Raw genomic sequence first — 25,242 nt, 5'->3', positions numbered from 1 at the left:
CCTCCTGCATAGCCTCTGTCCCGGAAGCGAATAGGGCAGGTCCCACCACGAATAGAGGCTTCTTTCCCTTACCTCAGTGGGAGCTGGGAGAGCTGCTATGGGTTGGCCATACCAGAGCTCACATGAACTAAGAAGCTCCAGCATCTGGAAAGAGCCCAGCACATTTTAAGAGGGGCTGCACAAGGGCTTGAAGTCATCCAGCACCTTCAGCTCATCACCTCTGGGTGCTCTCCAGAGCCAGAAGGTGTGGATTCAGCATGCAGATGTAAAAATGAAATCCGGGGAGGTTTGGTTGGGATGTGGCCTGAGTTCTTCCTGTAGTTTTGGGTCATCTCTGATTGATTTACCCAATCTGCTCTGGCCCACGCTTGCCTCAGACTCCTCATTCTGAACCCTTAGCACAGGACTCAGCAACACATTTCAGGACACAACTCTTGTGCCTGGTGCTTTCTGCAGAGATGGGATCTGGGAGCGTCAGGGCTCCAAGAACAGTGATAGGAGGCATAAACAACTTGAAAAACAAAATAAACTCTTGCTATCAGTCACAAGGCGAGCTGTCCAACACAACATTGGTCTCTGATTTTATATTTAATTTTAGAAGCTGAAACTAAATGTTTTAATTTTATATTATTCTCAACATAATGCTAATTTGCTCCAGATGTCCACTCCGAGCTGAACGTTGCCATTTTGCATAGAAAGCATGTGCGTCAGTGATTTATTCCAAATAGCTTCTATTTTACTGCATTTCATTTTATTCTGAATGAAGTACTTAACAACATGTTTCTCTTTAAGAATCTTACTTAATCATATGGATATAATTTCTTCAATTTACGTTTTCAGTTCTTTAGTGTGGTGGCCACAGGGTGTTTCTTAACCTAGGCAGATTAAATGCACATGTTGAAAGCTGCTTATATTTGATTTTGAGGCACTTTCATTTCAAAGTCCTTCACGTAAGGTACAGAAGTGATTGTGGTTTCCTGCTAGGTTCTGGGATGGAGGTATAACTCTCAGGAAAATCTTGCAGATACCTTCTAAATGTTGGATAATCATGCATGACAATAACATAATTTCATTTCTTCCAAAACTGTGGTCTACCGAGAGTGTTTAAGACTGTTTTTATTGGGGTTCAGGAAGAAAAGAGATTTAATTTTCTTGTCATTTCTGGGCTGCAGTTCAACATTTCAATTTAAAACCTATTTCCGTTGAGTTCCCTTTCCAGTTTCCCCTCAAAAATATTATCTTAGAAAATTTCTTTTATTCAGTTATTTTCATATTGATTTAGCAGCATATTAAAAATTGTGTGAGACAGCTCAATATGAAACCTCTGTTGTTTGAGCCTGGCTCATTCAGCCATTCCTGTCCATGGGCTGCTATTGGTCAAGTATGTCAGGAATGTCCTTTGGCAGCGTCCTCGGTGCTACGTCATGTGTGTAAAGCGGAGTCGGCGTGGATGGGAGGCTGGTTTGGACCTTGGAACAAAGTCCAGGGAAGATTCTTATTCTTCTTTCATTTTAAAGCTGTCCCAGCGTAGGTAGTTTGTAGAAAGGTGAGGTGATTTGCAGTGGTTGTACAGTCTAAGTGTAATACACCAGATTCCTCAGATACCTAAACCTATTGTTCTTCCTTTTAAAAATCATTCTTATCCATATAATCCCTTTTCCTTTTAGACTGCAACCTATATAACGGAATCTAAATTTCAGGAGGTCACATCATTTTCAAGGCAGGTTATTCCCACCTGAAATAGTGTTCATCTGTATTCATTTACATCTTCTTTTTGCACCTCTTTTTCAAGCTTAGCTTTTTCAGAACTAACCTTGCTGTTATTCTACAATTGTATTAGTTTATTACACTGAATTGTTGACACAGCTGGTAGGGAGCTAAGTGCTGTGGTTTCACACAGTAAAATTTCAGACAATATGTGTAGCACTTCTTTTTCATATATATCATTTGAAAGCCATATGATTCACCAATATGTGTTATTGTTATCCACCCATGTGGGATACAATCTATTTTAAATTAGTGAAGCGACTTGCTAAACTCCCTGTAAACAATAAGACTGTGGGAAAACATTAAGTGCTATTCAGAAAAGAACATTGCTACACAGCCTTTTATCCAAAGGATCCCACAGTGCTGTAAGGGAACGGAGGGACCTGGCACTGCTGCCACGCCGGCTGCTCTTCAGCAGAGCTCATCTTCATCTTCACCACAGGCTTTAGAAGGAGCTCCAGCACTTAAACCTAGAGCAGGGTTTGGTGGAGAGCAGAACCACCCACACCAGTCCAGCATGCTGGGGTGTAAATCCCCGTGGGTGAAGAGCAGCAATAGACTTGGGGGTGTTTGTTAGCAAAATCTTGATTTAACATCCAATATAATCATTTCCTAGGTTGGAGTGCATCAGCCACTGTACCTCTTGAAGCACTTGGTGCATGGAAGTGTGAGGTGACAGGAGCAGCTCAACCTCTAAAGAGGGCATCCCATTGTATTGGATTTACCAGAGGGAAGGAGCTTAGATATGGATCATTGCTAGAGCTCAGCTGGAGAACAGCAGTCATTTACAAAGGGCAGCAACAGAACTGTGTTCCCTGTCTCTGAAACACAGCCCTTCTGACAGTGCAGTACCTGACCAAGCCTAGACACTGATTTGATTTAGACAAGGCCAGAAAACTAACTTCCTTTAAAACAGGTGATGTCTTTTTCTAGGAACATTTTTCTAGGAATAAATCTCTCAGATTTTCCTTCATGTAGTGAACTTGCTTGTGGCCAAGCAAGACAAAATGCAAACACTGCAAGACTAAAAGTAATGACATGGGGTAAAGTGAGGATAAGTTCCTTATTTGTAGGAAGAGAGAGTGTTCTGTCAGAAAGATTATCCCTCTCCATTACCCTCTAGCTCTGTGTCAAGCCACCCTGTGGGATTCTGTTATACTGTGCCTGGAGCGGGTCTGTGGGTGAAGGAGGGAGCCACGTCCCTTGGGATTCTGCTCCACAACCAGGGCACGAGGGAAAGCAGGATAAGGTCACCAACCCTGCAATGACAACAAGCTCCCACCACATTGCAGTCTCTCTTTCCCAGTGGTTCACCAGGAGCTCTTGAGGGGCTCTTTGCCAGAGCTGAGCTTTACACGTGAGGAAGTGTCAGGCATAATCATTTTAGCCTTGAATTACAGGTTGAACCCCAGTCTTCACTTATGGATAATCAGATTGGCCCGGCATGGCACAGAAAAGAGCAGGAGCCTGTCTGAGCATGGAAAATCCCACTGAGTTGTCTACTCTCTTGCCAAGAAGAACCTTGGAAAAATATGTATCTTCTTATCATGTGTGAAGATTAATCCAGTGTTGACAATTTCATGCAGCTTGTCAATTTGCAGGGATCTGATCTTTAGAAGTTACAATTGGAGATAAAAGCTCCATTATGTGCTTCTGGAAATGAGCACAGGTAGAGTATGAGAAGGACAGTAGGTCTTAAGACAAAAAAAATCCCCCTATCTAAAATGGGAGAAAACCCCAGCAATAAAGCTACATGCTCCATGAAACACATTCAGTGAGAAAAACTAATGATTTGTGTTGAACCACCTACAAAAAGTTGTATTTGCAACAAAAACCCCGCACATAGATGGGTAGAGAGTTACCTTGGGGCTATTTTTCATCTTTCCTAAGAGAGAACTTGGATGTGGGGGACTAGTTTAGTCAGCTGTAGCCAGTGATTTCCAACTGTAGATCAGATTTCATCCACAGGATCCTCCTCTGTTTGATCTGCCAAGGACAGGAGCCACTCTGTAAGCTGTGATGACATGTGACGAGCTCTGACTGTAAAACTTATTTATTTATTGTTCTTGACAAAGTTGGGAGCTGGGTTTTCCAGGATTAAAAAAAGCTAGTAGTCAGGGGGATGAGTGGGAAGTTAGGATGGACACTCACTGTTGCCAGATGACACCGTATTTGTGACACACAGGGTTTGGCTCATGCTGGTCCCAAATCTTCCTGTGTCTGGGGACAGACGGAGCACAGACCTATCCCGGAATGCCCTGCCTGTGGTGTGTTGCAAACCCATCCTGTTCCTAGACATGCTGTTGGCCTGTTACAAAAGGCAGCCTGGACTATGTGTGGATCTTTCTCTTCTTTTACTGGTTCATGAAAAACATGAAATAAAGAGGGAAGTTTTTCATTTTGCTTTTCCATATAAATGTTTGTTAGTGAATAGATTCAGAATATTTCAATTACAGTTGATTTTAGTGTCTGATGGCAGTAGAACAGCTAAAGATTGTTTGCTTAATTCCTGAGTGTGTGCATTGTTTTTAGCAACCATTTTTAATTTACATGTTTGTCCTGCCTCTCTTCAAATCTCCCATTGAATTCAGAATGTAAACCAGGGCAGGCAGCTTCTCTGCCATCCTCTGTGCAGATGTCTCTCCCAGAATCAGGAAAGTGCCCTGCACTGGGCACAAAAGGGTTGCTGAGTTCCCCAGCATGGATGAATGTTCTCTGCTGAAAGAGAGCGCTCAGCACATTACAGGGACAGCTCACAGAAGCAGGGTGTGTAATTTTTAATAACTGGGATAAAAACCCTCAGTGACATCTTTAAAATATAAATGCCTTTTCTTGTTTCTTTTATTTCTTCCCCCCCTTATTTTGCCTTTTCATCTCTCCTCCTTTCAATTCCATTAAGCTTCATTGTACAATAATATATCGCAGTGGACTTTTTTCAATTATGTTTTTGATTTTTTCCTCCTTGTTACTATAAAACTCCAGATGTTTTGAGACTTCATGGTTCTCTGAATTATTTTTTCCTTTATTTTAATCTTCTTTTGTAACATGCCACACATGTGGTATTTTGGCCTTTTAAGATGCTACGCTATGCTAATCAGCCATAAGTTTTGAGGTAGATTTTTTTTCTTTTTGTAATTACTTTTTTTTCCTTCTTGCTGTTGCTGTCTCTTTATATTTTTCTTCTTTTTTTTCCTCTTATTTTTTTATTTTTATTTTTTTTACCCCAACTAGTTAGTCCACATCAACCATAATGTATTCCGCCTTTGTTCTGAGGCTGCATTCTTTCTTTATTATTCATTAATTTATAAAGTAATCAATATCTATTATAGATTAATTTATAAATTAATGTGGCTCAAATGGGGACCAGAATACAAAGATGTAGGCATTTAGGTTTCAGCTGAAATAGGTGTAAATAGGTGATGTTAGATGCAAACTGGAATGGAAATGTTTCCTTGGAAAGTGAAGAAAGGCAATGACTTGCTGATCCAGAGGAACACGTTTTTGAAGTACACGTAGGAAACTATATTTTTTGTTCAAATAATCTAAAAGTACTGGAGGGAAGCATTTTTAATTTATTTGTGGTTCTTTTCTGGCACAGCTGGAGAGGGTTTTTAATTGATTTTGTTCGGTCTTAATTTTGTCCCCAAAACAAGCAGATCTGGCTTCAGATATTAGAGCAGAAAATCTTGGACTGTGTGTTGTCCCTTAATTTCAAATAGCTTGTAAGCTATTCAAAAAATCCCAAATAAAGAATAGTTTCCCAGTTACATCTGAGGAACTAAAGGGGCTGACATGGGGTGTCTTCTTTGCTCATTACATGACCCTATGAATTTTGCATTTTGTTCCTTAAAATGTTGCCTCATGTAATGTTATTTTTGCCTGCAAGCCATAATGCTGCATTCAGTCCAACTGTAATGAGGTTTCAGAAAATTGTTTGCTTTCCAAATGACATATTTAGCAAAACCTTATGGCAAAATCTGTGGCTGTCATGCTGCTGATAATAAGATATCCCCGACTTTCCTCGTTCATTCTCATATGTTGCAGCAAATAAATGCAAGTACCTCTGTTTTGACAAATGTTTATCCTTCTGCTTGATTAAAGAAGGATTACTAAAAAGGGTTTTAATAGTAGCAATGGGGTCTTGTGAAAAGGATAGGATGCTCTGACAGTTTCCCAGATATTTTGTTTTGCTGGAAAACGTATGGAAAAGCTCAGCTTGCTCCCTGAAGGGCCTGACTGGCACTAGAAGAAATAAATCTGTGAATATTTCAGTGCTTCAACCTACGTTCACCCCATTCAGGGGATGTTGGCAGGCAGGTGGTTGGTTCTGCAGTCAGAGAACTCTGTGTGTGGAAATCACCTCGTGTGTAGGATCAGAGCTGGTGACTCATGACTTAAATAAGCCTGTTGTTATGTCCTGTGTGGGCCAGGTCTGCATTCCTTATGCACCCCCTAATTCCTGATACTGCCAGAGGGGTTCAGGAATATGGACTTGGGGGCTCATAAAATCCATAAAATTGAAATTAAAGAGACAGCCTTTATAAAGTCTTGTTTAATTCAGTGGCGTGTGCCGATCAAACCCCTCCTCCAGGGTTTTCAGTGTATTCCTATTTCCCAGTTTCATGTTAATTGGGAAGTATACAATGTGTCTAACAGCACAAAACCACCCGGGCTACCGGTGTACTGTGTGTTGATGTCAAATGGTTGGCTGCAATTGCCCTAAACTCCCACAATGTGAAGGATGTGTTGCATTTATACTGTGGCTTACTTTTCTAGGTTCTTCTTTTTCCTATTCTGAACCTTTTTACCTTTTCTTCTCTTACACACCAGCAACTGTACAACAGTCTGGCAAAAACCCTAAATGCTTTTTTAAAAGACAAATAATAAAAAGTACAAGCAATTTTTCCCGGGATTCAAATGAAATAGCATGTGGAGGTGTCACTTTGCAAACATAAATTGTTCGGGCTTTAAAAATAAAACAGGGGTGGAACTGGGTGATCTTTAAGGTCTTTTCCAACCCAAACTGCTCCATGAAGATACACCTACCAGAAATTGGGATGTGCTTTTTTGTTACAGGTATCTTCCATTTTGTTCTTACCACAAAGGGGAAAAAAGCAGGTTCTGACAATTTAAATTGTAAATTTGAATCTGGCTAAATGAGTTGGGATTCTTTAGGATGTGGAGAACTCATTCCTATGAGTTGCTTTTAACATACACAACTAGTTCTGTTGAGTTTAATAAAACTCCTTTCATGAGTCATGTTACTCGTGCTCAACTGTTTGTAGGATCAGGGCTTTACATTGTAGCTACAACAGCAAATTAAACATTAATCTAATAAGGAGTTAGCTAGGAAAGACAAAGCACCAAAACAGATATTTTGGTGCTGGTGTTGGGTGGAACAACTGAAGTGTTTAAGTTCCTGACCTTGGTGACAGTTTGGAGCTCCACAAGGCCCTGACATTGGCCTCAGTGTGCTGTAAAACGGTGATGCTATTTAAAGAGTGGTTTGACTGTTTCCTCCCCTCCAGAAGGGATGCTCAGCCTCACAGGATCCTTTTTCTCATAACATGTTTTTCAATAAAATTTTCCCAATTTTGTAATCAGTTGGGAAGAAAGAACATTTCACAATGTTCGTAAGGCTTGGGGATGTTTTGACCAGACATCAGATTTCCTATTGATAGCATGGAATGCTTTGGAATGAAATGTTTTGGGTTTTCCATCTGTAGGCTGTCTGAGATGTCAGCAGCCAATATGACCTACTCTTTCCCTTTTAGGTCTATAAATAAAAGGCAGCTTGTTTAACTGATCTTGCAGTGGAGAGCAGAGGTGTATATTAATGAGCTTGCTCTAATGGCACACTGGACCTATTTAGCACTACAACTGTGAAGGCTTCTCTTTTTCAGTCATAACTCATTTCCTAAGAAAATGTCAGTTATTGCTTCACCCCATGGTCTGAGCTGGTTAGTTTATAGTTTATTTCTTCTGATCTGTACCACTGACAGATATTCTAGACATGACCGTGATTAAATATGCTTATAAAAATGGTAAACATTTGATAATATAAACCCTCTTGGGAACACACTGTTATTTCTGCATGGCAGAATTCTCAGGTGCATTCAAAGTATAATCTGGAAGCAAAGAAAAAACATTTTAAGCAATTACAGTTATTAGATTAAATTGTTTTGTTAGGAAGATTGTGATGTGTTTAGATCACTATGAGATAGTTCAGCGTTTTCACAACTATGTCTTTTAAATGCACGAGACTGCAGCAGTGATATTTTACTGTAAAATAAAGATAACATATATTTCCATGTGGTAGGGAACTAATTTAGTCCCATAAATTTCTACAAGGTATTTTTCCTTAGTAGAAGCCCTATTCTGAAAGCAACAGTAGTTATAAAATCCAGTAATGCATCATGCTCTTCCTGTAATCATGTGGCATTGTTTTGTGTCTGTGCTCGGATGTTTGCAGCATAGCAGTGCCTGAAACACATGAATGATTCATAATAAAGACAAAAGTAGTAATTGCAATATAATTATTATTTTTATTGATGAACTTACTTAAAAGCTCTGTTGACATTTACAGACTTTTGAGGATCATGCAGTGTTTGTTACAGTTATCCCAGGCATCAAATGTCCACAAAATGTTTAAGATTGTAGGATTAAGCAGTGACAGATTGGGGCCAGATGTCTGGGAGATACCATAAGTGGCCTTCTCAGTTGATAAAATAGCTCTTACCATCCTAAAACCCTTTCAGAACTGAACATTTGTTCTTTGTAGTTGAAGCTGAGGCACTTGTGGGATGGCCGAATGTTCCTGGGGGTTATTTGAAAAAGTGAATGAGCACCCATTTCTCCAGGAGTAGTTTTATTTAGTGTATATATAAATATACAATACACTCCGAGTAGCAAGAATAGGTGGAAGGGTTAAAGAGTTATCATATAATAAATTCTGATTGGAAATTGCCCGATTGGGTTTCTATTTGTCACAGTGAGTAGCAGTGAAACCCAAGAATTACCTTACAAAGTCATCCTAACAAACAGCAGCCCAGTTGAAGTTATCTTGTTCTGTGCAAGTGTACAGTTGAGACACCTCCACTTCAGGGAAGCTGTGCCCTTCAGGGAAAAACTGCAAGGGATACAGTCAGCAGATCCAGCAAGAAATAAAGGAGGTGAAATAGTATTTCCTGGAGTCCTTCGAAGTGGAGACCTTCCTGCAGCTCTGAGTGGATTCCCACCCTTCTCGGCTCTTTGCACCAGCTGCTTTTCTCCCCCTTTTAAGGCCTTTCATCTTCACCTTCCCCTCTTCTCACCACTTCTCAGCAAGGTTCTTGCCTCCCCCCTTTTCCATTGATTTTCTTCCTGTTTCTCCAACCTAACCTTTGCCAACCCTGCCTCCTTGAAAATCTGAGTGCTATGAATTTGCTAAACTCTGCTTTATTTGTCATAGACTTCAGCATATTTGAGCATTTCAGATTGCTCCGTTCTGAATCCTTGTCAGATTTTTAGTGATGATTAAGAAGAAAGCTTGTTTCTTTTGAAGCCTTGGGGCTTGGTCACTTCCAAACTCCCCCGCCTCCGTGCACCAGCTCAAGTGTTCAGGGAGGGAGTTGTGGCCAAACAAAACTTTTGAAGACATAGACTGCACGTCTCCAGGTGACTCTGTGGATCTATCTCGATAGCTGTGATGGGGAAAGACATAATATATACATATCAGATAGTTGTCTGGACACACAGACCCAATATGCCATTCAGACTGATTAAATATCTGGCCAGGGCAGTAAAACATGTAGGGCAGTAAAAGCCATAGTGATCCTGTCATGTGTGAGTGGCTGGGAAAGGCAGAGATTTTCCAGGAACCCCTCTGTGGGCGTGCCTGTGTGTTGGAGCGCATTGGTGTGTTCAGTTTGTAGTGTGCAGAGCTGATCTGCATCCCATGGCAGGACACAGCCTGAAAAATGAAGTGCTGGCTAGGGAATCTGGATCACTTTGGTCACTGTGTTGAGGTACTTAAAAAACACACTGGTCTGAGCAGGCTGTGGTGGACCTTTTTCCACCGGTAGTTTAAATTGCCTTTGGCAGGCACAGGGAGATGAGGCACCTCCGGGTTGCAGTGTCTTCGACGCTCCATTTGCATCCAGTCTCCCTTCCCATCCCTCTGCCTGCAGTGCTGGATACACAACTGAGTCAGGAGGCTGCATGCACTGATGTGTGTAAGAGGTGTGTGTGTGAACAAGTAGGACTGGCAAAGTGGTGATTTCTGTGGCGCCATCTGAGGAACCATGGGTTCCTGGAAAGCTGCTGAACAAAATCTTGACTCAGCAGAGGGAAGTGACAAAGCACTTACTAATTTTGTGAGAGTCTGGATTTTACTCTTCTTGAGCGAGAATCTTATAAAAAACTATGGCTTCCAGAAATAGTGGTTAGAACGGGCTGCCCAGAGAGGTTGTGGATGCCCCATCCCTGGAAGCATTCAAGGCCAGGTTGGACACGGATTGGAGCAACCTGGTCTAGTGGAAAGTGTCCCTGCCCATGGCAGGGGTGGAACTGGGTGATCTTTAAGGTCTTTTCCAACCCAGACTGCTCCATGAAGATACACCTACCTTCTTTCAGAATGTTAGCATTGCTATGAAGGTTTTTATCTGCATAAGACACTAGAAGACCTGCAGTGCCTTGAGGCTGAATTGGAGTGGGCAAAGTAATGCATCCCATCACATGAGTCTTGTGCATGTATTTGTTCCCTGTGTGTAAGTATCTGAGTGCATTTTATGGGTTTGCAGGTGTGTGAATGTGCACACACAAGTATTTGTGCTCACCCGAGGGAGTTCCCAAAGCCCATCCTAGGGACAGTGCCTCCACTGCAATTGCCTGTTGTCTGTAACACTGAAACTTTGCAGTGAGCAAGGCAAAACACCCTTCCCTTGGCCTGCTAGTAGCTGGAAATTTTACTTATTTATTTATTCTGATTTAATTTGAAACAGTGACTTTTGTTATGAGCGCTATGCAGTGTTTCATTACTGAGCTCCCTAATGAAACGGGTGCTTAAGAAGTCAGAATTGCTCAGGTTACTGGTTGTATAAATGGAGAGAACAGCTCTGAATGATAGAGCTGGTAAAGAAAAGGGTGCAGAATAACAGCAGAGTTCCTTTGGATTGATCTTCAAATAGATCAGGCCTTCCTGTAATCGTCTGTGCTCATCAGCTCCAGTGTATTGTATTTCAGACACCGGAAACCAGGTTCTAACCCACCACAAATAGCTTCTCTTGCTCTCTGTCTGTAGCAGCTAATTGTTATTGCCCACAGTGGCTCCTGTGCCAATTAACATCTCAGAGGACTCATCAGAATACTTGTTCTTTTCTTTAAATTTTCTGTTCTGACGCTGTGTCTTTAAGCGTTCGGTACTTCAGACAGAACATGTGAGATATTTATAACCCTTGTATTATTACTGAGCTACACACCATGTCTTCGGTGACAGATTAAATGAGCAGCACAATATGTTGTGTTTCATCCATAAATTTCAACAGATGTTTGAATGCTGGTTGATTTATTGCACGTCCAACTTGGATCTTACACTGTTCTCATTGTGGCTGCACATGGTTTATTTAATAGTACTTTACAGCAATTTTTTTATGATGTTTTTTAGTTTGAAGGGTGCAACAAGGCATTTTCTAGGCTTGAGAACCTCAAGATTCACCTCCGGAGTCATACTGGGGAGAAGCCATACCTGTGTCAGCATCCTGGCTGCCAGAAAGCTTTCAGCAACTCCAGCGACCGGGCAAAGCATCAGCGAACACACCTGGATACCGTAAGCATGATTTCATACTGGGACTTGCACAGAGCTTTCCAGCAGTCCTTGTGCACAATTGGTTCTGCAACTGGAGGGGGACTGTGCCTTTTCATGAGGAGAGTCTTAGAAAATTCAGCTATAAGCAATAGTATTTTGTTTTGAACTGCATGTGCTCTGAGAAATGAAAAAGCCTTGATCACAGGCAAATTTGTTTGTGTTACTCATGCTGAGGAGTAAGTTACGCAGGAGTAAGTTACTCAGCAAGCTCTCCCATTGTTCCTGTTCCAGTAAGAGGGGCAGCAGCACAATAAGGTATAACGTGAGTGAAAGCTGAGTCACTGCTTCTGCACCAAATGTGTGTCATTGTCTCGCTTCCTGTCCTGTGTCGCTTCAGTGAATGTTCTGAATGAATGCAAAAGCAAGTCAGACCTCTCAGTGGAAGGTACATGCACCTCAGTTGTGGACAGTAATTTTGTAAAAGTGAAAATACATCTGTCTTATAACTATATGAAATTTGTTAAGTACCCACCATCAGAATTAACTGTGAGAAACAAATTCTTTTATTCTGTACAGTGTCTTGGGCTTCACTAAGATGAAATCACCATGTTATAGGGAAAGAAAGTAATGAGGCAGCTTTGCAGATGGGTCAAATCCTCAGCATATAGCTTGTAAAGAATAACAGAGTTGTTCCTTTGTCTTTTTCAAAGAAGTGAATACATGGTTTAAGGTTTGGCCAAGTGTTTATGGGGCAGAACTTTTGAGTTTAATTGATATTTACTTTTTAAGCAGTTACACATTTCAGACAGTGCAGCATTAAGGAATGTCTAATGTACATTATGCCTTGCAAAAACAAACAAGTAAGAGAAGCGAGTCAGTCACATTTTCCAAACCAAAGCACACTTACAATAACAATGTTTTATTTATTTGAAAGTCAACCTGAGATATTTGAATTTGTAATTAGTTCTAAAATGCATCTCTTTTGAAAGTGGATACAGTAAACTGAGTACAGTTTTTAAATATAGCTGCTTGAATCTAATAGATATCATTTTAATAGCCAAAGTCACAGATAGAATACCATTTATTAGCTTTGAGAGAGAACTTAAGTGGTTACTAAAATGAGCAAAAATTCTTTGTATGTGTTATCTGTGTAATATTGAAGACAAATGTCTTAACTTTCTATTTTCTTTTCTTCTCCCTTTATCTCTGTCCTTATTATCTGAAATGCTCATAAATCAGGAAAAAGGTACAGTAATCATTTTCTACTAACTTTCTTAAATATCTAAAAACATCCTCCATGCTATTCCATTGCAGGTTCTTTAAAACTGTTTCTGTAGTCCTGCACACAGTAACTAACTTCCACTTACCTGCTTTAATTAAGCCCTGTGGTTTAGCTCAGTGTATTTTGTGCTTACGTGAATGTGAAAAATAGCAGAGCTGCAGGATGGTGCTGCTTCAAGGGCTGCACAAAACAACTGCCTGGAATGTCAGAGCAAACAGCCAGGAACCTTTGGAAGGGCAGTCAGATTTTCATCTAGTTTCCCTATCACTGAGTTGAATGATTTTATCACTAATTTGAATGACATCAGTGATTTGAAAAATACTCTGCTGGGTTTACTGCTAAGGGATTTGTTAAAGTTTTCCATAGTTTTTCCTCAGGTGTCAGTTCTCTGTGTTCCAGACACTCTCAATAAATCTCCTTTGCCCTGTAACTTTCTGGGTAGGTGCTGTGTTAGCCTGTAAGGTCATGAGTTGGTGAATGATTCTATTATTCCTTCAGAAATTTCCTGCTGGCTGGACAGAGCAGCAATACTTATTCTCTGGAGGTACTTATAAAGAAAGGGGGTTTATATAGGCTGCTTACTCCTTATTGAGTGCATTTGGAATTGGTTTTAAAGCTTCCCAGTATAGGTCACTCCATCATTTATCTTCTCCAAAAGGAGGATCTGTAAATCATTTCACTTACTGGTGTACCTTAGTTTGACTGAATCTCTACTAAATCATCTGGAGTAGATCCTTCTCCTGGGCAGGAGAAGAACAAAGGGGACCTGTCTGTCCTTGTTGGTAGAAAGGGCATGTCAGCACTCCTCCAGGAGTAGAGGAACTGGTTTAAAGGACCTCACAGCCACTTCTCCCAAATCCAGTTGGTTTTTTTCTCTTCTGTGCATCCTCTTTCTGAAACCAGGGGAATTAAAGAATGTGACACTGAGGTCATGGCAAACCAGTTTTCTGCCTTTGAGAAGACACCAGCAGGATTTACTAGTCCTAGTGAGAAGGCTGAGGTAGTGCTGATAGGTGAGGCAAGAAAACAGAGGAAAAAAGAATGTTCCATTCAACTTTAAAGCTCCATGAGCTGTGCCATGCAGCACTGGCACCTAATTCAGTGGGTACTTAATAAAAAGTGCTGGAGTCCCTTTGCTCACCTTGACAATTGCACCTTCATTTGGAGTTTGTAACCCAGAGATAGTGTTCCCTTTGTTGGGAGTAGGCAGAGCTAAGAGAGGAATTTTTTGAGGATTTCAGTCATTGGGACTCCAGAATCAGCGGCTAAATTAGAGCATCCTCATTTATTTATTTTCTTTTATTTTCCTATGAGAAGAGAGGACTGGAACTGCCTGTTCAGACTCAGGTGGTTTTCCCAGGAGATAGTGCTGATACTGTGCCACATAAAAGTGGCAAGCTCTGCCACATGCCAAAACAAGATGGAAAGGTCCTCCCAACAAAATCAACAGGAGTGGATTTTTCTTTCTGTATTGATTTGCTCAGATGTTAATGTTTGATGGGGGTTGTTTGGTTAGGAGTTACAAAAGGAAAGACATTTCTGTTGTTATTCAAAAGAGAAACAAAGTATGAATGAAACCAAACATGTGCTGTGCCCCAAGTTTTGTTCTGCTGCATATCACAGAACCACAGAATCACTGAGATTGGAAAAGGCCTCTAAGATCTTTGAGTCAAGTGGTTACCCCAGCACCACTGTGTCCACCACTAAACCATGTCCCCTAGTGCCACATCCACGCAGCTTTTCAACACGTCCAGGGATGGTGATGCCACCATTTCCCTGAGCAGCCTGTTCCAGTGCCTGACCACCCTTTTGATGAAGAAATTGTTCCTTATCTCCAATCTAAACCTCCTCTGGTGCAACCTGAGAAAGTTTCCTGTTGGCTTGTAACAAAGGAGCAGAGCCCGATCCCCACCTGGCTCCACCCTCCTGTCAGGGAGTTGTAGGGAGCGAGACAGTCCCCCTGAGCCTCCTTTTCTCCAGACTGAGCCCCCCCAGCTCCCTCAGCCGCTCCTCATCACACTTGTGCTCCAGACCCTTCCCCAGCTCCACTGCCCTTCTCTGGACTGGCCCTAGCACCTCAATGTCATTCTTGTGGTGAGGGCTGTTACGACCCACCCTTAAGGGCTTCTTTACCTTAAGGAAGCATATAAGGGTGGGTTCTCACAGGGGCCCAGAACTGAGCTTGGGATTCACAGTGTCTCACCAGCGCCCAGCAGTTGTAAAAACTGTGTAAATCAGAACTCAAACCCTGAGCTTCTATCTTTATAATTATACTGGATGATCTCACCATAATTTTGTGTACTGTAAAGGCTAGGGGAAAAAAAATAATGCTCTCAAAACCTATCCAGTTACACCTCACTAGCATTTACCTCAGCCCAGTGATGCACATTCAACGCTCCAGGTGTGTCAGGTGCTCTCGGTGCTTGCAGGGGGTGCAGCGTCAGGGCTGGCAAACACTGTGTGTCCCCGAACCGGCCGTCCTTGAGCACCTTGAGCTGGCTGTGGGCATGCAGAGGGACATGACCTCTCTCCTCTCCCCTCCCATGCACAGAAACCCTACGCCTGCCAGATCCCCGGCTGCTCCAAGCGCTACACCGACCCCAGCTCCCTGCGCAAGCACGTGAAGGCTCACTCGGCCAAAGAGCAACAGGTGCGTAAGAAGGTAAGACCTGCCAGGCAACAAGGGACACATCTCCTCCATAGAGTTATTTTTAATTTACCTTTAATTTATATATTTTCAGATCAGAGTTTTCCTACAGTATCGCTAGAAGAAAACTTTAGCGGAGTTAATTTTCCTGTTGGTTTTTAATCACTGTTGTTAACCAGACCACCTTACATTTTTGCACTTTCAGTTTGCCCCACGCTTTCTCTCCAAAAATTTCTTTCCTGTTCGTGTTTCATACACAAATTCTGCTGTCATTCACATAAAACGTCCACACACTGAGTCTCTGCAATCAGCACTAGCTGGTTATATTTACTAAAATACATGTTGGCTGATCATCTTAAAGCAGAAATGAAACTAAGCCAGGATACAGTGGAAATGTAGAAAAGAAGCACTTGTAATAGATGAGGATGAAAACCCCACACTTTTCCCACCACATCTGTATTTTAAATGCATTTATAAATCACTCCAAACCCAAACTGCTAGTTATGTTTTCACTACTATTGGATTCAGATAAGTGTTTTTGTGGGCTAAATCCCGAACTCATTATTAAATGGGGATGCTTGTGGGCACCAGCCAAGGTTCAGAGACTGATTTATTACACATTTGTACACACAGTTTGTAAAATGACAGCTGGGACCCCACGGAGCTGGTCCATGGCAGCGCAGACCACGGGCACACTCCAGGCCCGGGAGTGGAAGTGAACGCTGGCCTTGGAGAGCAACTACAATTAGTTCAATAAGCAGCACTTATGTCTTCCCCCAGCTGCCTCAGCACTGCCAAGAGCATCACAGCAAGGCATGGTTAAAGGAGGGAGGGCAGAGCAGAAAGATAGCCTGGCAGGATAGAACCAGGGAGCAGCTAGTTTAGAAAAATGCCAGAGAGAAGAAGTGGAAGTACTGGAGAGCAAAAAGAGGAATGTGGAGAGAAGAAACAATAGGAGAATACAGGTGACTTGAGCTGCAGAATCTGGAGTGAGCCATGGAGGAGTGAGAAGGATCTGAAAAAGCCCTAACTCACCTGCTTGAATACAACTGTGGTGAGATCATACAGATCTGTTCTTGTTTCCATCATGCCCCTGCCTTATGCGCCTTCCTTCTGCTGCTCCTCTTACAGTTTTTACCAGTTGGAACTTAGGGTCCCCTCTCCCAGGACAGCTGTTTGTGCCCTAATTCTCCCTGTAACCCTTCTCTTTGTCAGATGTGTGTAGCCTGAGTAACAGTTCCCAGGGATCAGTGTCCGGAGCCGTGCACACTCTCTCAGATACTCAAGAAACACTCCTTGCATGCCGAGCTTTGTGCCTGGGAGTAACACTGTTCATCCCAGCACCATCCAGGTGGAACCAAATCTTGTCTCTGCTCCAGTCCGAACTTTTATTTAGCCTGGCAGGACTGGAAAAACTGCTTAGTTTTCCATCCCAATTTTGTATTATCAGAAGGTTCCACAGGGTGTGCTGTGCACATACATCCCACACCACAGGTCACAAAATTCCCAACACTTCCCTAGATTAACCTTTAGGTCATAATGAGAGTAAGAGTCAGAATGCCATGCAGTAATTGATTAATTCTATGTAATTAAGTCCACATAATGAGAGTAAAAGTCAGAAAGCCATAGCAGTAATTGGCCACAGAAAGAGGTTGACTCTGGCACCAGAGTCTTTTGCAATAGCAAGATCTTTGTGACAGGAAGATTTTGATACATGAAATTCTCATCAGATTGTGGAAAGCAACCGTGCTCCCTATTTCAAAGAAGAGAACTTCCTCATTTTTCCTTCCTGTGGTTGCTGGCATACTTCCAGGGGGACAAGGAGGAATATTTCCTGATACCAAACCTGGGTATCATTTGTTCGGCTCTGTGTACTGGGCTGAATGCATTAACGTGTTACCACCCTTTACACCTGGTCAAATGGACAGTCCCCACTGTCACACCCTGCCATCTGCTGAGGCCTTGTTCCAGTTCTGTGGAGGAAGGTGGGAAAAAAAGAAACCTAAATCCAAACTTTGCGTTGAGGGGCACAAAGTACTTCCTGCATCAGCAGCAGGAGCTCTTAAGCACAGAATCAATACTGGACAAATTTGGTGCACATCAACTGCAGACTTAGGCTGGTTGGGTGGACCAAGACATCAGAATATCTAGGGATTCATATCACTTAATCTCCTGTCTTGAGGAATTTTCCTGTGTGCATACACATACCCTCCCATAGACTTATCAAATCGATCATAAAATTACATTACTCCCTTGCCTCCCACACCTTATTTAGTAGACCAGTCTAAATCTGCACTCTGCCAGTGGCTTGAAATCATCTTCAGATTTCCTGTCTCCTTTATCCATGATAAGTTTATGAGTACTTGATCCCGTGTCTTTTGTCCTCAAAATTAAAAAGCACCTGAAAAAGCAGCAGATTTAAACTGCCTTTTGGTCAGGCTCTCTTAAAAGGGATCAAAGCAAATCTGGCTCATAAAGAAATAAGAACACCCCAAATATTTCACTTAAATGTATTATAGGAAAAAACCCCACCACCTTCCAAACTAAGCAAATGTCAGTGTTACTGAAATGGTGACAGTCTGCTTTGGATTTTGGATTTAGGAAAAAAGGTGGAAAGACTGTTTATATTCACTTGCTCATTTTTGGTTGTACCTCAGCAAAGGCAGTTGTCTGTTGGTATCACCTTCCCAGGAGTTCTGAGTGGACATGATTTAGCCAAGAAAGAAAACTTAACAGGCTGTTCTGCCAACATGTCTTGGTTAGATATGCTACCAAAATGTGCCATCTCTGATATAAAACAAAATGCCTGAGCTTAGAGTTGTATCAAAAGAATCCTGAGTATTTGGTTCATAGCTGAGGGGATTACTGCAGTGGTGATATTTGGTTGTTCTGAAAGGCTTTACAAGAACAAAACAGGAGAAAGTTAGCTGTTAATTTAGTAGTAGTTTAATTGGCTGCAGATGCACTTTGTGATCCAAATGTCAGATGTTTATCTCGAACCCACAAATGGCTGTAGAGCAGAATTGTAAATAGGTTTGCCTGGGCCCTTTATTTAGAATAACCAAGCCCAGGGGAGATCGGTATGTGAGGCTGTACCCGTAAGGACAATAACTATTTATTAATGGCTGTAGAACATGATGGCTGTTTGTGTAATGCGAGCACTCTGTTATGACAAAAGCTTGGCAGCATCAGCATGTTTGAAAGAGAATTAGAAATGCTTTTCTTTCTTAATTCTCCTCTCCTGCTGTTTTTAATATGATCGACATTGTGGTTTTCAAGAGTTTGCTTCAGACACTTTTGCCAGAGCTTTAATTTACATGGAGCGCGGCTGAGACATCGGTGGTACCTCTCACACATCACTGACAGCCCCTTATTCCACCAGTTCTAATCTGATAAGCACAGACGCTTTTCTTTCCCTATCAAATGTCTTCCCAAGTGTCACAGTTAGAAGGTGATGCAATCCTTTTGCCACAGAACCCAGGAAACTACAGAAAGCCTGAAAATGTGCAGTTCAATTACTCGGGAAGGTTTGAAGAAACACAGGGTACATTATTTTACAAAGCAAAGTGTTGTTGATTTAAGATTAGCACACTTAGCTTCTGCACTTCGGAAAACCAAAGTTATCCCTAATTAAAAATACCAAGTACTAGATACATCCTTAATTACACTGAGTTTCTAAGAATGACATTAATTCCTTCTATATATAATCTTTAAGGAGACATATGAATTTAATTAGAAATAATTTGATTTTACTTTGAAATAAAATGTTTCTTTTATCCTCCTCTTGTAGCTAAAGTCCTGTACTGATATCGAACAAGATGTACTGAGTGAATGCTTAGCTATGCAACAACTCCACACATCTTCACAGCACATTCTGGATGGGAAGTGTGGTAGAACTGTAGGTCCTCATGATTTAATTACAGGTAAGAATACTCCTAATAAGCATGGTGCTTAATACGTCTAACAGAAGATTTAAAAAAAAGAAAAGCTTATGGGTCTGATTTGTCACTGTGGAAGATGAAAAAAATCCCAGACCAACAAATAAGATGAAATAATGTTGTGAGTTGTTTACTAAGGCCAGACTTTTTTTTTTTTTTCAGCATTAGTCAGCCAAGTAGCCCCTATTAATGTCACGTGAAGGGGGCAGCAACCCTGCTGAAAGTGTGTCTCCATCTATTTGTGTGTGCTCTTCTGAAAGTTGGCCTTGGCAGAGTGCAGGTGCACGAGCTGTGCTAATGCCAAGCGAGTGCTCCACACAGCAGGAGGGTTTTCTTCGGGAGCTGCAGGAAGGTTGATGAGGCTGTGTGTTATCATGCACTGTGTGATTGTAACAGATGATATGGTGATGTGTGAATGGAGAGAAAACTTGAATTGGAAATGTCAAACCTTGTTTTAATTATCTTTCCTAGTTTTCAGTCTTTGTTTCAGTCCTCCTCTCTTTGTTGTGGTTTGAACAAGAGCTGGCCCCTTTCAGGGACTTCAGATTGCTCTGTACTTTTTATAGGAAGAGAAAAAGATGCTTCCATTCCCTTCTGTGGAAAACAAGGTCTAGATTCACAATATTTGAACCCCAGCAGAGGATCAGGGATGTGCAATCTGAGGTTCTGTGTTTAGCCAGCACTGTAATTGTAACCTGCCTTACTTAGGCAAGAATCTCCTGCCTTTTTTTTTGTTTCTTGCTCCAAATCTTAAAACTAAAAAATGCATCCTGGTTGGCATCTCCTCAGGTTGCAATAAAATGTTGGAATATAACTGGTGAACAGAATGGAGTAGAAAGGGAAATACCCTCTGATTCTGACATGGTTCCCCTGGGAGTCTGCACTCACAGTGGCTCCTCAAAAAGTGGGAGAAAGCTGCAGGGATGTGGGGGGGTTATTTCCATTCTCTGCCTGTGTCACCTGCACTGTGAAGGTCTGTGAGGGCAGCACTGGCCTCTGCTCTCCCCTTGAGAGTCCGGTGTAGCTGAATCATGGCTTGGCCTCCCAATTCCAGGCAGGGCAGGAGAGAACAGTGACATTTGCCTGAGAACAGCCTGCACTTTAGGATCCTCAGAAATAACCTCAGTTTCCAAGTGACAACAATAAAACAGGAAAAAAGTTATTAGCTTACAGATAAACAGACTATCCCTAACTTCTCAGTGTCATTTCTGAGAACCTCTTGTGAAATTAAGGATTTTATCTATCCATAACTCTGGCTTTCTCTGATATGATTTCTGTGCTGATTATATAAATCCATCACCAGGATGTTTTAAAAAACCTGTAAATCTTCCCTGATACTTCATTGGGTCACTGCATATGAGACCCCATCACGTGCACACTTATGAAGAAGTGCCAGGGAAAATAAATCAAGATTTGAAAGGCTGTTTTACAGTGGAACAGAAGTTGCTTCGTAGTATGTGTAGCACAGTTCCACAGGCAAAACTGTTCATCTGTCATTATTTAGGGCACATAAGCCAAAGTGCTGATCCTTACAGAATTAAAGCATAAGGACATTCCTGCTGCCACCTATAGTCTGCAGTGATCGCATATGTGCTCTTTCAAATAAGCAGAGAGACTTTGGAGAAATCAGCTATAATAATGTGAATAGGATCGATGTGGATAAATACAGGATATGATGTCCCTGTGATTCCACCATGAAAACGTTCGTGGTTTGGGTTTTTGTTTTGAGTTTGGTTTTTGTGGTGGTGGGTTTTTTTCAAAGAAACCACATTATTAACGTGCAGAGCTCTGGGCTTTAGGGATCATTTGGATTCCTGGAGAATTTCAGTTTTGCCTTTCTCCAAGTTAAAGCACATTTTAAATATGTCAGGGAGGAAAGCCCATCACAGAAAAAAAATGAAATACTGAAAAAGCTCCCATCCCTCGTGTCTGACTTCAAAGCAGGTTTGTGCTTAGGACTGGGTAAGACAGTGAGCAGAAGAATGTTTCTGCAGTCAGAGGAACCCATTGTTTGCTGAGATCTTCCACCTTTTCCCTCCTCATAACTAAGATGCTTCATGGCTGCACACACTGAACTCTGGCTATGCCTGAATCCTCATATCACTCTCCCTGCAAAGGAAGTGTCTCTGTGTAGGCATTTTCCTTGGGCATGTTTTATTATTATAAAATTGAGGGGGAAAAAAGGCTGCTAGTCACAGATGCTCAGAGTTCTGTTCTGGCCACAGATGTTGAGGTTAAAGGCCAAGCCATTTAAAATACTGATTGATGACATATATTTACAAGCTGAGGTGGTCAATGTGTGAAGAGGCCCAAGGTGCACAGGCCTGGCGTGGGCTGCACTTGCAGGAGTCCCTCACAAGAGCTTCCAAAGGCTTCTGTGTGACTGCAGGGAGTCAGATTATTAGAACTCAGCACTGGAAAAAAAAGGAAGAAAAACTGTAAAAGAAATGAAGTTTTGGAAGTCTTGATAATAATACTGAGACTGGGTTAGCAATTGCACTTCCCCCCTTGACTTCTTCCATTGTAGGGGCACCTGGTTTCCTGGAAAGGGGGATCCAGGCAATAAAACCAGCATTTCTCTCCACTCAAACAACTCTTCATTTCACTTAGGTTTGGCAGTGGGAAGGACTTTGTACACCCCATATCAGCAGATGCCTCCTGCTTCCCTGAACAAGACAGTTCACTCTCTTTTCTGATAAACATCACTGCCAATATTTCCTTCAAAAGCACCATCTTTGGGCTTAACAGCCATGAACATACCATTAAGGAGTGATGGGACCAGAGTGACAGCAGCTCCAAACTTTGAGTGCATTAAGTCTAGAGCAGAAACATGTCAAACTGGATTCCAGTAGCAGCATAACTGTCTGATAGGTGATGGATTCACAGTGCCCATGTCCAGAGGAAAGTCCGTCCCTTGAAGGCGGTAAAGTGAATGTTCTAACAGGAGTGCCCTTGTTTTGCACTGTGTAAGATAAGTAACTTTGAACTTTAAATAAGTACCACTTTAGTTCTCCATGACCCAACAGAAGTGAGTAATGTGTCCTTGCAGACACACACAGAATCCACAGTAAATCCCATCTTCCACTGTGTGTGCCACATAGCCCTGGAAGTGCTCCGGAATTACAGGCAGACACCCCATGCAAGTTCAGCAAGTGAACAGTTGGGTTGATTCTTTGACTATGCTGGCTCATGTTTTGGCTTCCCCCCTATCCAGGAGCTTTAGGGGTGGATGCAGCCCCCATCCCCAGGGCAGGCTGTGCAGGCTCAGCCTCACTCCAAGCCCCGGGGGCACCATGGCTGTGTCTGATGCCGGAGCAGCCTCGCAGCTCCCTCGTGCCCCACCAGCCCCGTGTCCAAGGGATGTGCACTGTGCAAAGCAGGATCTGGGTTTAGGCCCATTTCCTCTGGAAGCAAGGCTTACATAACCCTTTCTTTGGCCTCTCTGTTCACATGTGTCAGTCCCCTTCCCCACAGTATTTTTTTAATCCATTGACCAAGCTCAACCACATTTGACAAACACCTCAAAGATAATTGTGTTCTGACACATCCCATGAATCCTGGCAGCTGGATACCAGAGAGTGACACTCAAAATTAGTGTTCCCACTGCAGGAGAGCTGGGCAGGGCTCAACTGGGACACATGCAGGCCTTGGCTGCTGGACATACAGAGTTGTGGGGTGGGTTTTTTACATTTTCTTGCTTCTCTAGAGGGTTATGCTCATTGTAGGTACTCAGCTACTCTGTCTTTCTCATCACCTCAAGCAAAGAATTGAACTATCCTCAGTAGCTGGGACAGTAAGGAACAGGCCAGGAGAGACGTCTTAAACATTTATGAACTGTTCAGGGGTGGGATTGAAAGATAAAACATTGAATATGTTTCTGGCCACCACACTGCTAAAACTACTTTTTGAGGGCTTTTGAGCTTTTTGTGTGAATTACTGACAGCCCAGCAGCACTCTGGGAGCCTCAGAGAGCATGAACAGCTTGTCTTAGGTTCAGCAGTTTCCTCCAGGCTGTGCTGCCAATATACCTGAACTGGTAGTGTAGGAAATACAGCTGAAGTGTGAAATGACACTGAACAGTCAAGGTCAAATTGGTATTTGGCTCATCTTCTGAGCCCCATAATGAATGTATGACCAGTGAGGATGTGGGGGAAGTGGAAAGTGTTGCATTATGAAATGGACTGAAGCCACCAGTGGAAAAACAGCATTTTCATAATGCAGCATCCCAGCTACTGACTTACTCTTATCAGAAGAAGCTTTGACAAATAAATCCTCACATCACCTGGGAACATCTGACTTCTTAAAGCCCTTCTGTCTGGCGTGCAGTGCAGAAAGCAAGTTGATTTCACTGGCTGGTTGACAAATGTTCTGTCTAGTGGGAGACAGAGATGATGTGGTTCATTTTTGTTGCTTTAGATCTGTCAGCAGCTGAGGACTCATTGTTCAAGAGGGGTTTTTGACTCATCTGAAGTCCCTGACAAAGGTGGCTGGAATCTTGCCTTAGTGGTTCTGCTCTTCAGTCTCACACAGAAACAGATGCTGACATTCAGCCGTGGCTTCTCCGCCCTGAGGGTGTCACACATTCCCCACTCTCCAGATTTTCATGTTGCCTTCTGCTTGTTCCATGTCCCTGGGAGGGTTTGGGAGGAGGGCAGTCCAGAGCCCTGTCAGTGACACGGGACACGGCCAAGCACGGCTGGCACACGGCTCTGTCATCCTGAACGTGCTACTCGGCACACACGGAGTGGGAGAGGGCAGATGGTGCCTGACTGGCGTGGTCGAGGAGAGCGGTCAGAGTCCCCAGAAAATGGCACATCCACACCCCTTCAGTGCCTCTGTGTGCTAGTAAACCTTCTCATGGTCTCATTAAAAATGTCTCTTCGCTCCTCTCCGCACTTAATTTATTGGGGTTTCATTTGTATCAATATGTGATATTTTTAAATGGTCTGGGGTGTCCATCAGCATACTAACGGAAAGTCAAATTACAAAGTTTGAAATGAACAAGAACAAACCCCCAGGTCCTGGTGCCCCTTGTGCACACACAGTTCAGTGTCCAGTGTGGTGCTGACAAGGTACCACAGCCCGCTCTGCTCTCTGTGTGAGTTCCATCATGCTGCAAACACCTCAGCACTGGGGGTTCCCACTCACAACTGTGGGAAAGGCAGAATGAGAGTCCTGCCAAGCCCTGCTGGCTGTCAGGAGGAGTCCTACAGCTCTGCAGTCACAGCAAGGAAAAGGTGGGCTCCTGAATAGGACTGGAGAGAGGACACGTGTCAAAATAGCACAGCCCAGCTCTGGGTGCTGTTCAGGCACAGCTGCATCTGCTGACAGGACGCTCTGCTGAGGGCTTGTGTCTCAGGGACGGCTGGGGAAATGGGGAGAGGGTTGGAGACTCTACAGGACTTACTTGGGTGCTGCCCTGTTAATTTTATTTTGCCATGTGCTGTGTGTTCCCAGGCATGTACAGTGGTTCCAGCAGCAGCCACAACGGCCCCTCCCCAGGTGTGCTGCCGTCCCCTCATGACATCCCTTCAAGGCACCTTCCGCTCGACTCTGCCCTTCCCAGCCCACATCACCAGCAGTCGCCGTTGGACAGTGCCAGGGAAGGGTATGTGTGTCAAACACTCCTGGCCTCTGTCTGGTGTGATAAAGAATGATTAACTGTTTATTTTACTTTGTGTGGATGCTGTTCAGAAGAAAACACTGGCCCAAACTAAGTGATTTTGTTTGGTTTAGAATCACAGAATAATTTAGTTTTGAAGGGACCTCAGAAGGTCATCTCATCCATCCCCCGTGCAAAGCAAGGCAGACTTACTATCAGGTT

The 25,242-nt window shown here is 42.7% G+C and overlaps 1 protein-coding gene across 5 annotated transcripts in view; it reads left to right on the top strand.

The window, feature by feature from the left end:
* Positions 1 to 25,242, top strand: part of GLIS1 (GLIS family zinc finger 1) — a 193,415-nt gene that overhangs the window by 147,612 nt on the left and 20,561 nt on the right. For 4 of the 5 annotated variants that reach the window (XM_027649004.1, XM_027649003.1, XM_027649005.1 and 1 more), the window contains 4 exons: positions 11,411 to 11,572; positions 15,385 to 15,495; positions 19,271 to 19,403; positions 24,876 to 25,026. In XM_027649004.1, coding sequence (XP_027504805.1) covers positions 11,411 to 11,572; positions 15,385 to 15,495; positions 19,271 to 19,403; positions 24,876 to 25,026 — 557 coding nt within the window. The remainder of the gene's footprint in view (positions 1 to 11,410; positions 11,573 to 15,384; positions 15,496 to 19,270; positions 19,404 to 24,875; positions 25,027 to 25,242) is intronic. The other variant, XM_027649007.1, reaches the window with a different exon arrangement.

Source organism: Corapipo altera, unplaced genomic scaffold, assembly GCF_003945725.1.
Source record: "Corapipo altera isolate COAL_440 unplaced genomic scaffold, ASM394572v1 112, whole genome shotgun sequence".
In the NCBI taxonomy this organism is placed as follows: domain Eukaryota; kingdom Metazoa; phylum Chordata; class Aves; order Passeriformes; family Pipridae; genus Corapipo; species Corapipo altera.
This window is presented reverse-complemented; position numbering and strand designations above follow the sequence as displayed.